The sequence below is a fragment of the Brienomyrus brachyistius genome, chromosome 3 (assembly GCF_023856365.1).
Source record: "Brienomyrus brachyistius isolate T26 chromosome 3, BBRACH_0.4, whole genome shotgun sequence".
NCBI lineage: Eukaryota > Metazoa > Chordata > Actinopteri > Osteoglossiformes > Mormyridae > Brienomyrus > Brienomyrus brachyistius.
The window spans coordinates 5025474-5038199 of record NC_064535.1 but is presented as its reverse complement, the minus strand read 5'-3'; the positions used below and the strand labels follow the sequence as shown (position 1 = coordinate 5038199).

The following is a 12726-nucleotide window of genomic DNA, read 5'->3' as shown; positions in this document are numbered from 1 at the left end:
AAGTGGCGATAGGTCTGCTGACAGCGGCTGCCAGAAAGTCCAACTGTAAAAGGTCAGCAGCTGGCCGCTCATTAACGTCATTAGCGAGAGCTTCCGACCCAAACAGGCCAGCCAATCAGCTGCCTCTCCCCCAGCCAGTGAGATGCAGGCCGGGCCTCTGCGATTTCCGTTTGATGCATACCACATTAGAAAATGAAAATCAATATCCAATTTCTTAGAGGACTGGGGCTCCATTTATAGCAGAGACTATCCCATTAAAGCCAGTTCCTGCACTGGGAGCCCAATGGTCTCTGTACACAACACTGGTCTCCTCCCCGCACAGGCGCAAGGAGCGACCATCCTGGGTGACAAGTTAATGTTCCCAAAACATTTTAAGTTCACAGCAATTAAGATGCTCCTCCACCTGGACAATGGGGAACAACCTAGGAGTGAGCGCCAACCCATCACAGAAACCAAATTCTAAAAACAAATTAAACAATAATTATTTCCCACTAACCAATAAAAATTGAAAGAAAAAATAAACGGAGATTAACAAAATAAATGAATAACCTGGGATTCGTGAGCAACTTAACTTTTCAGCTGGGCTGGATGCAGAACCACGCAGCCGATTTAATAACTGCGCATCAGTGATGGCGGCATGCAGCTGACATCTGCGTACAACTGCACCTTTCACAGGGAAACAGCTGCCTGACACTGTGACACTGCGACTGACCACGGACCAGGCCGCAGCCTTGTCGGGGATGACAGAAGGTCACATGTAACCAGAGCAGGAGCCAAAGTAATAGAGGGAGACCCAGTCTGAGAGAGAGGAGGATCGACAAGAGCACTGTGGCAACGTTTCAAGATTCCCCCTAACAATCAGACCGAACATCTCATCAGGACACATGCTAGGGGCTTAATTTATGTAAACCGTGATCGAAGGCAGTAAAGATAAAGGTATGGACTACAATATCATCTGTACAGCAGCTGGCTCGGGCAGGCGGGGGTGGGAGGGGGGTCGTTCGTCTGCGATAAGGAGAAGCGGATCAGCAGAATAAGATTTGCACAGCCATGCTGCTGTACACCACGGTATTCTGGGTATTCTGCACGGCTCATCTAGATCACACCGTCCTAGCTTCTCCAAGGCCAGAGTCTAAGAAGCGGTATTTGTCACAGATGTCTTTCAGATACTCTGCCCCCCTGCCAAAAACAAGCTGCTTCTCTTATGCGATCCGTTCTTAAAAATAATTGTCAGATAGAGGCGATATGGTGATGGATATTACCTCTGGCGGGCGTTGAGACTTCAAAGGTTTTCCATACCTCTGGGTGCTAGCTAACTAGCACACTCAAAATGGGATTACATTGGGAGCGTCCGCATAATGACAGATCCGCATAATTTCTTTAAAAAAATATGGGGGGGGGGGGTGTCATGTGATGCTAGGTTTCCGTTAAATCAACAGGCTTCGTAGAGAGCAAGCATTTGTTTTTACTGAAGCCGGCTGGAGCTTCAGAGTATTTGACATGTACATGAGTCATGTAAGAGTGGCGGGCACCCCCGCACCCTCATAATCACTCAGATATATATATATATATATATTAACATAATACCCAGAAAAAAATTATACTGACCTAAACTGAATTATATGACAACAATGGCCAGCATATACTTCCTCACGTGTAATGAGGTGGCCAAATGATCCTACCTCTCAATTAGGGCTTTGGAAAAAAAAATGAAGCAATTATGTGGATTACGAGGCTCAGACTACGGTCGGCACTGAGAGAATAAACACGAATAGATTGTTTGTCTGCTGCTTTTCACTATTCCCGGCGCAAATGCAGCCTCTCAAAAGATCCGCGCAGCCGAAGTCGGACCCGCTCCCACGACTCATGTCAACCGGCCGCTAACACCATAAACGGGATTTCTGCGTACTTCTGCGAGATTCGGCTCTCAATAATAAATGGCATTATAAATGCATGATTATAAAGGGAGATGACGGCGTCTAATACGAATAAAACCTTATCCAGCGATAAACATTTTATTTCTCACAGGGTTAGTATGAAAACTACTCAGATCTCACATAGTGGATACCGGTTGTTTATCATGTCAAGGTTTTTTGGTTTGTTTTCCCCCCAATTGTTATGGATAATGTTTTTATAATCGTACACCTGGTGCAGAAAAAAAACTGGGTTATAGGAAAACGGGCTCTGGTTACAGTCTGACACCTTCGAGCGAATGCTGACACTCGGGGTGATTAAACACAGCAAGTTAAATGCAGTCTGATCTGGAGAGGGATCCACACAACTTGATAAGGTAGGTTAGAAGATCCACAGACTAAAGACAACTAGGTTTCTGGAGTTAAAGATAGGTCCAAATAGTTTAAAACAGACAGGTCACATCTAGGTGCAGAGTCTCAAAGACGGTTAGATCCATACAGTTAGACAGCGAGATCCGGAGAGTTAAATTACTACCAATTGAGCCTGCGAAGCGCATTATTGAGCGTGATTAACACATCCTACCTACTCTAGTGAAAGAAAAATCCGTCGCCGTGTTAATTATTTATTTGATTATATGTACAACCTAAGGATTAACATTTTCAGTTTTCTCTCTTACATCCTGCATTTCCTTTTAAAGCAACATGCATGACTGCATGTCACACCTTCCCCTGAAACTACATCTTCCAGATCGTACGGTACCAAGGACACAAAAAGTTCATTCATTACATTTCAACTGGCAAACAAATACAGGGGCTGGGAAAAAAAATAAAAACACTTCTTCATTTGAGATCGCGTGCGGTGATGACGTGCCAAGCGAAAAGTTAAATAGTTAATAATCACATAAACACGTTTATACATCCACTATAATACTATTTTAAATTCCAGTCTCTGCACAGCCTTGACACTTAAAAAAATGTAACTGGGTGCAATTAACAATTCGGTACGCTCGGTTGCATCTTGGATGTAGCTGGCTTTGATCAAAAAAAGCAAGTGTACCGATTCGTAAATTGTGCTTTATCTTTGCGCACAATATTCAAAAGTACCCGGGCAGTTATAATGACGCTTCTCGCCGAGTATCTAATTATCAGTCCCGGCTGCGAGACTGCGATTATGCTGGGATACATTATAGCGCTTATATTTCGCTAAGCGCTCTATCTAATAAACGACCCAGTCACCAAGTTGATCATACCCTTCTTCCAGATGCGTATTTCGCTGAGGTCCAGGGCCCCCTTTTCTCCGTGCCCGGCCCGGACACTTCTTCCTCGTCCCCCAGCACCCCCGCAGATGCCGAATCCGAGTCCTCTCCCTCCTCCAAGTCCTCGCCCTCCTCCACCTCCGCCGTCTTGAGTCGCTTGGGCGGTCTCTCGTACTCTCCTTCCTCGTATTCCTCAATGAGAGACATCGTTACCTCGGCGTAAATATTGCGCTACGGCAAAAACAACAACAGGCGCCCTTTATGCCGGAACCGACAGATGGGGCAGATGAACTTGCCGAGCGTCTCCGGGAGCCCAATCGGACCTGCCTAACCGCGATATTACCCTCCGCGGCGTGCGCATAGAGCTAAAACCCGCTGTCAAGCACCGAAGCGCCCTCTACACATCTGTACCGTCCCTCTTTGTTCACATTGCAGCTCAGACGTCTTAGAGCCCGCCCCCCGGCCTCTGATTGGATTCTCACGGCTGGAGACTAATAAAACTCGCCTGTGATTTGTTAAAACACTTGCGTGTCAAGGAGGGGGGGGAAAGCGATCCGAAGACATACTTCTGCAGTAGGGGTACGAGAAAAAAAAGCATTATGTCTGTCACGGTGCCTTGGTTACTAAACACCAGGACAGTACTGACAGTGGCAACGCACTGGGATTTCCTGTTCGCAGCAGTTATGGTGTTATAATCACCTTATAGTTGTAAACTCAGGGTCACTACAATTACGTACGTGTAATAGATAAAAAACAGCAAGATTTACATGTCTTTGGCAGACCTGTGCATTCTTGTCTATTCCATAAACACTTGCATCTTGCTTACATTTTTATGAGCGAACATTTTCCCATAACTTTAGCGAAAATTGTATACATAAACAAGAGCTCAACTTTAGCATACAGAATTTGTATGTATTTTAATGAGTAACATTCTCATTGCCTACTTGCACACTCTGAAGTTTACCAAAGCCTTAATGAGAATTCTAGCAGAATTTTAATCAGCTTTTTGGATGGCAGGTGATCTACTGGTGAATAACGTGAGCCCGGTTACATCATATGGCATTTTCGTCTCAGCTGGAATTTCCACTAGTGAGCACAGACACTTTCCTTGTGCCAAAATCCATTGGCATGTCGTTAAAAAAACACGGCAACAACACTGTCAGCCAGTGGCACTATTTTTAACGTCAGTGCCACAATCTGACCTACTCTCACGCCTTTGACGGAATGTGCTGCGGGGTGCATGCATGTGCTGCTGAAGCGAAAACAAGAGGTGGTTTGATCAAGGTGCAAGAACGAAGCAGTTGCAAGTGACACGGCCGCATGCAGCACATGCCTCTGTAGCGCGGGGCGCGTACATCAAAGGCACGAGACAGGAAACAATAATAAACCTGGCTTTCCTATGAAGCACTACACGGAACTATTCTTTACGTCGGACAACGAGCCCCTTTCCTGTTTACCTCGGGTCCCCTGTCAAATTCAATACCGCCATAAACTACGATATTGTTTGCGAGCCTACAGCCAAAACGTGTTTTAGGAAACTGGGTTGTTTTCCCTGTGTCGTTAATAAATATTTTTTCATGCGTTCAATCTGATCTAGGGCGTGCTGAAAAATTGCTTGGGAAGTAGGCTGAAATGGTTCGGAGAAAGGGTTCAGTCATGGCTGCATTAATCCTGAAGGACACCCCTGTTTGTACTTACAGATGCCTGTGATAGCATTTTGAGAAAGCGGCTGCTTTAGTTTCAAGTCTCGTCCCAGTCTCCTTCCAACAAAGTGGCCCTTGACTCCACGTTGGGCATCTGCCAGACAGAATAGCGCCACCTGTTGTTTGGTCGCTGTAGCTGGAGTGCAATGTCAAATTAAATGGGGCATGCAAGCTGGCTGTCCTCAGCGTTAAACACTTACCGACCAATAGTATAGAAATGGGTGTCTGGGGGTGCAGTAATGTCATTTAGGCAGGATGCGTAGGGAAGACCTACTGAAACTGAACAAACACACAGGCATTCCATCGTAAAGTGGCCATATACATTGACACGCTTTTAATGCATTTCATTATCGGATGATCGGATGATCGCGAACATTACGACTCCACTTGCACAACCTACAACATGTGCAGACCTGCAGATATTCCAGTAGCAACTGCATAGAGTTTAAAATCCTATAAAGGTTCGGAATTACAGCAGCTTAAATACACAAAAAGACAGTTTTTCAAAATAGCTTTTCATAGTGTCACTGAACCAGAGTAAAGTCCTAACATTTTGATTTGATATATTCTGGGCCAGACTGTTCAAACTGATATTCAAAGAGCACCACCAACTAACGCAGAAAATCTGCAATCTTCCATCCTCTGCTATAATCCTAAACATTTCCATGCCCATCAAGGTAGAGGTGGCTCCAGCATTGAATTGTTTTAATCTCGTCTTCATTTCCATTAAAAATGAGAAGTGAAATTGTGTGTTCTCAGTCATGCGCTTCATTTTTGGACACATGACTTCCTGGGATACCGAGCCCCTCTCCCCCACCACCACCCATCCCACAAGCAGGTTTAGATTAGAGATTAGAGTCTAGATTCAGAAGACTAGATCTATTGCTTAGGCAGACTACATCACATCCTGTTTGGAAATCAAGTGGCAAAATCTTTCAAGTTTACTTGCAAGTAAGGTGAGCACTTACAGATACACAAAGCGCAAACACAAATACAAATTGATATGTGGGCTCATGACATGAAAATGGCTCAAACAAAGACATATGGCAGCTGAGTCAAACACTTGCACATGCATACAAGACATGCATGCACAAAACGACACGCATGCATGCACAGCAATTCAAAGTCGAAGCAAAAACAAACAAAAAATAGCTGAAAAAGCAGGATTTCCTGTGTACATGAAATGTATAATTATCTTTCGCTTACTATATCCAGGATGACAAAATGGTTTTGCCTTTGCACTCAATCACACTAAGGCATTTGAGGCTGAGTTTGTTTCTCAAAGTGTACAACAGAAGATCACACTACATTTTCCGTTTAAACCGGAAATGTTTTGGGCCATAATTATGTTATGTTAACCTTACACTAAACCTCAAACTCCATCATGAAAAGATCCGGAATATTCTTGTACTACAAGCCTGTACTTCAAGTAGACCATCAAGGAAGAGTGGAAATTACCAATATTTATGAGTGTAAAGGGTGGAGCCCTTATGTATGGAGGTGATGATGAGGGTCACTGTGACAAAGTGGGTTTGTTGATTAATCCTAAACTAGGTCGGGTTCTTAGGAGGCCAGTGAAACATCTCGAAGTCTGTCCCAGACCAAACCGAAAGTCGGAGGACTGAGGTCATTCCCATCATCCCATCTGCATGTCTTTAGGAAGAACACGATAATTATGCAGAAAATCCTGATCAATTTATTTTTAGCCGCTATATTAATTTCACCCTATTATGTTGCTGCTGTCTTACTTCTTGTTTACACACACGCACATTGCACTATAATATAAACCGTTCGGTGCAGCCTCCCTGTTTTGAAACATCCTGTGTTTTGCACGTCAGGTATTATGAAACTGTCCGTCCCCCCCCCCCGTCCCCCTCCCCGTCACTTTGGTTGCACTGTGGTCCAGACGGAACGGCATCTCCTGCCACTGAATACCTGTATATGGATGGCATGACAATAAAGTCCATTTGATTTGACATGATTTCACCAACACCCCAGGATTGGAAGGGGGGAGGGGCAGGGTGCGTGTGGGTCAAAGACTAAAAGCGAAAGGGTGAAGTAAAACACTGACCACAAGGCCACAAAGCCTGCTGATCACGGGGCCCATATACAAGCATCGGAATTCAGGGGGATCTATAGTAAGATGTGTGAAGTGCTACACCTGTGTTTCCAGAGTCCTTGGGTTAATCTTAGTGGAGACTAAACTGAAGGGGACAGCACCTTCTTCAGGGGGCATACAGAAAGCAAAGGTCAGACATGGCACTGCAAAATATTCTGATGACGACTGGCCAAAACCTCTTTGACACTGACTCTTCGCAAGGTGCCAAGAAACATCTCACTGTGATACATCAGTATGTATTACATTCTGTGCTGCCAAAATGTGGCTCCTTGCACCCAGTCAAACACATCTAATGTGCTTCTCATAGAGGTGTGGACCTCATACTCAGATCCACGAACCCGGTACCACGTGTAAAATGAAGCGGTAATGGGTGAACTGAGGACAGGAGAAGCCAAGATGTGTTTGTACTTCTAGGATGTTTTTTTAGCAATAAAAATGGAAGCTCACGTTATCGTGTGTTCAGCAGGACACAGAGTGCTTTATACAGATAATTCTGCTCAGTTTGTCTCTCCTTGAAGGGGATTGTGCATTTGTTTCCCAGGGTAGAAATCACAGGCATATTCGGCTGTAGTTCCTACATGGAAATGTGCTTATGTAAACGGCAAGATTTCTCTCTGCAACATGTGGAGAGCAAACTGTAGCGAAATGAGCGAGGGGGGGGGGGGGGGGGGGGCGGCTTGAAACGTCAAATTATTATACTGTGTGGGTTTGGCACACAATAGATTTTGCTTATGTAAAACGACGGCATTTTTTTTTTCGCCTCTAAAAGCTCAGAATGAGAGGAGTGTGACAACGAGAGAATAAAAAGAAAGGAAAAGACCGAAATGGAAGAAGGGGAAGGATGAAAGATTTTGCAGTCTGCTAGTCCTGGAGCACAGCCTGCCAAAAAAAACGTAGACAGAACCAAAACATCGTTTGAACCGGACCTTAAAGGTCTAGTTTGGATCAAAGAGCTATCCCTGCAGCATGCATAATGCTGGACAGCTTTGATTTGTATGCATCATCTCCAATCAGCTGCTGATGGAAATGCTGGACTCCCTTCGCTATGCCCTGAACATCCTACATGGACTCCGGACCCAAAGGACACAAGGGCCGACATGGTCTCACAGAGAGACTGCGAGCAGGAATGTCTTCATGGGTGACAAGGCGACTTCAGATGCATTAAAACAAGTCCAATGTGTCATGTGACAATCACTTTCCTGATCCCTTCTTCTCTGATGCTTAAAGATAATATGAGATGATTCATTGTAGAAAGGCATCCTGCTGAGTGCCTCTGTGATGGCTGTTTGACCTAGATTGTGCCGAAGAGCCTCTTTCACGGAAAGAACAGAGGGCCCTCTCCTCCGGGAGGGAGACACACACTAATTGAGCCCTGGAATCATGCAATCATGTCGACTTACTCCAAATGACTTCTGTGTTCACCTGTGCTGCTTTCAGTATACGTTGCTTGGCAGGCGTTGCAGAGAGAGATACTCACTCAAGACGTTTTGCCTCCCATGTGATATTTTTTCATCTGAATGATATCTGTGAGAGATCAGGTTGGAGGTGCGGTGAAGCTCTCCCAAACACTGCCCAGTGACATCATAAAAAGACCAGCCCCCCCATACTCCATTCCCTCAACATCATTGCCGTGAAATACGACTCCTTTGAACCGTAACCGTCCTGGTTCATTCCCAGCAGGCCAGCTTCACAAGCCAGTCCATCAGCTTTAAGCCCCACCTTTGAGTGACTCGGGCACCGATTCTGAGGCTGAGAGCTGAGCTGAGGAGAGGCTATCTCCACAAGGTTCTCTGAATAAAAGCAGAAAGGGAAGAGGATTTCAATATCTTAGTCACAGTTTCTAGGGACTGAGCCTTTCACCTCTGTGCACCTTCAAATGTAGTGAAAAAAGGGGATATTCTATTCAGACAGTATAAAAGAAACGTCTTGCAATGCCTGCAACAGCCAACTTCACTGCATCATTATAACATTAAAAGAAGTTCAAGTAAATATGCAAATTATTATGTTTTGTATTACTGAAGCACAAAATAAGCCTATTTTCATGGGTCTGGATCCAACGGCTTCCATTTTGCATGCTGAGGAATATAACTACAATAGTGTCAAATACAGTATATGTCAGACTGATTAATAACTGATTAGACACACAAGCAGCATCAATTACCAGTTTTCTAAATGTATTTTTTTTTTACTTTTGATAGATGCAGATCAGTACTTTACTCCGATATCGACAAAAATATTATAAAAATTATAATCAGAAAATTATTAAAGTTGTCCTGCAGTCCAATACTTGCTACATGCAGAACAGCTTCGCCAAAGTGCCGATCAGAGGTCACGTGACGCGCGGATACCTGAAAGGCAGCGTGGAAACAGCCGGGCCTCGTCCCCCGGCCTCCGCTCCGCTCCGTCCTGCGGCGCAGGGTGCTGCTCTGATTTTATCTCCACCCGCGGATATGAAAATGGATCTCCTGCCAGAACTAGCAGCTACTCATTACGGCGGCTGAAGTGGCCATCGGATATCATCGGATTTCTGGGAGTTCCCCCTAATCTTACGCTAAGCCTCATGGCTGAAACCGGGTTCCGAGATGGTCTTTGAAAAGTAAACTAACATGGTTTTTATCCAAACCATCTGAATAATTAAGCTCAATCAAGTTTAACTAACGTCTAAGGTTACAGGCTGCGAAATCCCATGCAAAGCAAATTATAAAAAATATCTTCACTAGTGCCCAGTCAGTGTTTTACTCCATTATTTATCTTCTAACCGCTTGTCCTGATCAAGGGGGCTAGAGTTTGTCCCATGCAACATAGGGGCCTGCGCTTGATGCAATGTTTGTATTGTTAGACCTACAATTTAATATCCCATTTAAAAAAAACAAGCAAGTAACGGTGGAAAAACTTGGGATAACGCAAATGAATGACAGCTATAGATTGTCAGTCTTCATTGATACGAAGGTTGCAAACTATCCTCGATGCTGCCTTAATTGTCATTTCAGATACATTTGAGATCTTGTGTGTATTTTTCCCCCAGAGGTGCAAAAACCACACAAACTGGTGCATTGTCGGTTACAAACGGACGTGGCGCTTAATCTCGATGAAGCTGCAATGCACATGTTTAATGCTCGAAATATTACGTGTTTTTACGATCGTGAAGGTTTTAAACCTTAATTCCTTCACTTCCCTAGTCTTCATTTATCACCGATGACAGCGAGTAGCGTTACTTTGTAATGTAATAAAGAGTTCAAATGAATGTTTTACTGCCGATTGCAGGGCAATTACCTCCGGCGCTAGACAGTGCGAAGCGAACCGTAATAAATTACTTTTCACCTTTTGACAAGTAAACATATAATGCATCTACGGCGATGTAGTTACTATAGAAACAGCCAAGCGTGTTGGATTTTCTACCCCTTTTCTCCATCTTTCCAGTCGTTGTGAATTTTGAAAGCCCTGACAATTCAGGATAAGCGAGAAAATGAGGTCTATACTTGTCCCAGTTTTATTTCACCCTCACATATAACAATATAGACGAAACAGTTTATTAGATCTTATTTTATGTTAATATCTTAATGACGGGGGGGCGGCATGGTGGTGCAGTGGTTAGCAATATTGCCTCACCTCTGGGTCACATGTTGCCTCTCCGCCTGGGTTACATGTGTGTGGAGTTTGCATGTTCTCCCCATGTCGTCGTGGGGTTTCCTCCGGGTACTCCGGTTTCCCCCCACAGTCCAAAAACATGCTGAGGCTAATTGGACTTGCTAAATTGCCTGTAGGTGTGCATGTGTGACTGAATGGTGTGTGCGTGTGCCCTGCGATGAGCTGGCCCCCCATCCTGGGTAGTTCCCTGCCTCGTGCCCATTGCTTCCGGGATAGGCTCCGGACCCCCCGCGACCCAGTAGGATAAGCGGTTTGGAAAATGGATGGATGTTAATGACAACTTGCACTTCTCGTCGTATTATTCTGTGTGGGAAAAAATATATCACCGAGATCATACTGTCAATATTATGTATTCACTGCGTAAATGTTGCAAATTTATATATAGAAATAAATTAACTTAACTGGCTTCATTTGATCAATATGATGGTTAGGGTGTCAATACAGTGGATTGCAAATTCTTCCACACAAGTCCAGGTCTTTTAGCAGATTCAGATTTTTCTGCCCAAACCAGTCAGTCATTATTTCAGTGTTACTCATAAGCCCTTACAAAATAAATGCATGATTTTCGCTCAAAAAATGTCACGGCTGGTTTCACGGTTCGTGTATTTCTACAGGTGCACTAACAGATATATCGTAAAATATCTCCCTGAGTAACTTAAGTTACGTAACTGCCCAAAGGTCCCGCTGCATGGCTCAGTCCATTATGCTAGAATCCAAATGCGTCAGTTGTCTTGCGCAATACTGATCCTACTCGAAAAGATTTAGATATTAACATTAGGGGACAACAATGAAGACGACTGAATACAAGTGGAACTTTTCATGTGGCAAATGGAAATTTCCATGCACCCTTTTGATAATAATGGGAGGGGGGGAAGTTGATTTTAAAGGTTGAATGAATCAGAGTTACTATAGCAACCTTGGGCATCTAGTGGAAAAATGTTGTACGGTTTTGGACGCAGATACACAAGGTTCTCGAGATACAAACTGGCTTTTAGGCTTCAGCATAAGGAGAATAACAACTGAGTCTGACTGAAAAGTACAGATAGTGTTTACTGTAGGTCTGTGGATAAACATTAAACCTGTAATGCTTCTCGTTAAACTACAGGTTTTCAAACACTGGGTTGGTTAATTTCCAAAAATAAACTAAGCCTATATATTTTCATTTTTACTGTCCCTCACATTCATGCAGTCTGTTCACATCTGACAAAAATTGCAGCATTAATCTTAAATTGACAACCGATCCACTGCCCTGCTACCCCCCTGGCCATTTTATTAGTCCGTGAAACTTTGAGCGTAAATTGGATAGCATTGAAAACATTTACTTGATTGCAGGATAGTTTTCATATCTCTGAACTAAGCCTGAATACTACATCCAGGCAGATTCAGCCACATCCTTCAGGTCATTCACCATCTTCATTAAAACACCTTACAGGCTGTATGGCCTTACAGGCTCCTCCTTTTGCCTCCGAGTCTGATCTCGAGCCTTGATGTGAGGGATGTCCGGCAGCCAAGACAGTGCAGCAAAAAATTCTCACCGTAAACCAAAAAATCTGTCCAGAACAACATCCAGCCGACTCATGTAGCTACAGACAGTTTCTCCCCTACTGACAGACTATCCGGTTAAATTTCTGGTCAACAGACCTTGCAGGAATTAATGTTACGTTTTATCAGTCATCGGCAGAACATTATTAAGACAAGTGCGTTGTAGGAATATTGATTACATTGGTATAGTCATTGGGGTAATAAGGCCAGTGGAACAGTTTTACCCTCAGGGGCCTGTTAATTAGATACACCTGCTTCTTAACTGAAACGGCCTTCTCCTACAAACCAGGAGTCATGTGACTACGACTGAATACATACAGCAAGCAGATAGGGTCAGGGGGGTCAGATACTATTGGGCTGAGAATCAGAATGGCTGAAATGTGCGATCCGGCATCCTAGAAACAGTAGTGAGATTGTCAAACACTGCATTGTCTAGAGTTTACAGTGAATGGTGAGATGAGCACAAAAATCCAAGCAGTGGCATTGTGAGGGATCAGAGGAGAATGGTCATACTCGTTTCACCTGTGAGGAATAATCAGAACTGG

General features: G+C 44.0%; 1 protein-coding gene across 1 annotated transcript in view; it reads right to left on the bottom strand.

Annotated features, from left to right (window-relative positions):
- The window catches only part of LOC125738908 (heterogeneous nuclear ribonucleoprotein L-like), a 34079-nt gene extending 30467 nt beyond the window's left edge, over positions 1–3612 (bottom strand). The window contains exon 1 of the mRNA XM_049008431.1: positions 3164–3612. Coding sequence (XP_048864388.1) covers positions 3164–3376 — 213 coding nt within the window. The 5' untranslated portion in view covers positions 3377–3612. The remainder of the gene's footprint in view (positions 1–3163) is intronic.
- Between the last annotated feature and the right edge of the window lie 9114 nt (positions 3613–12726).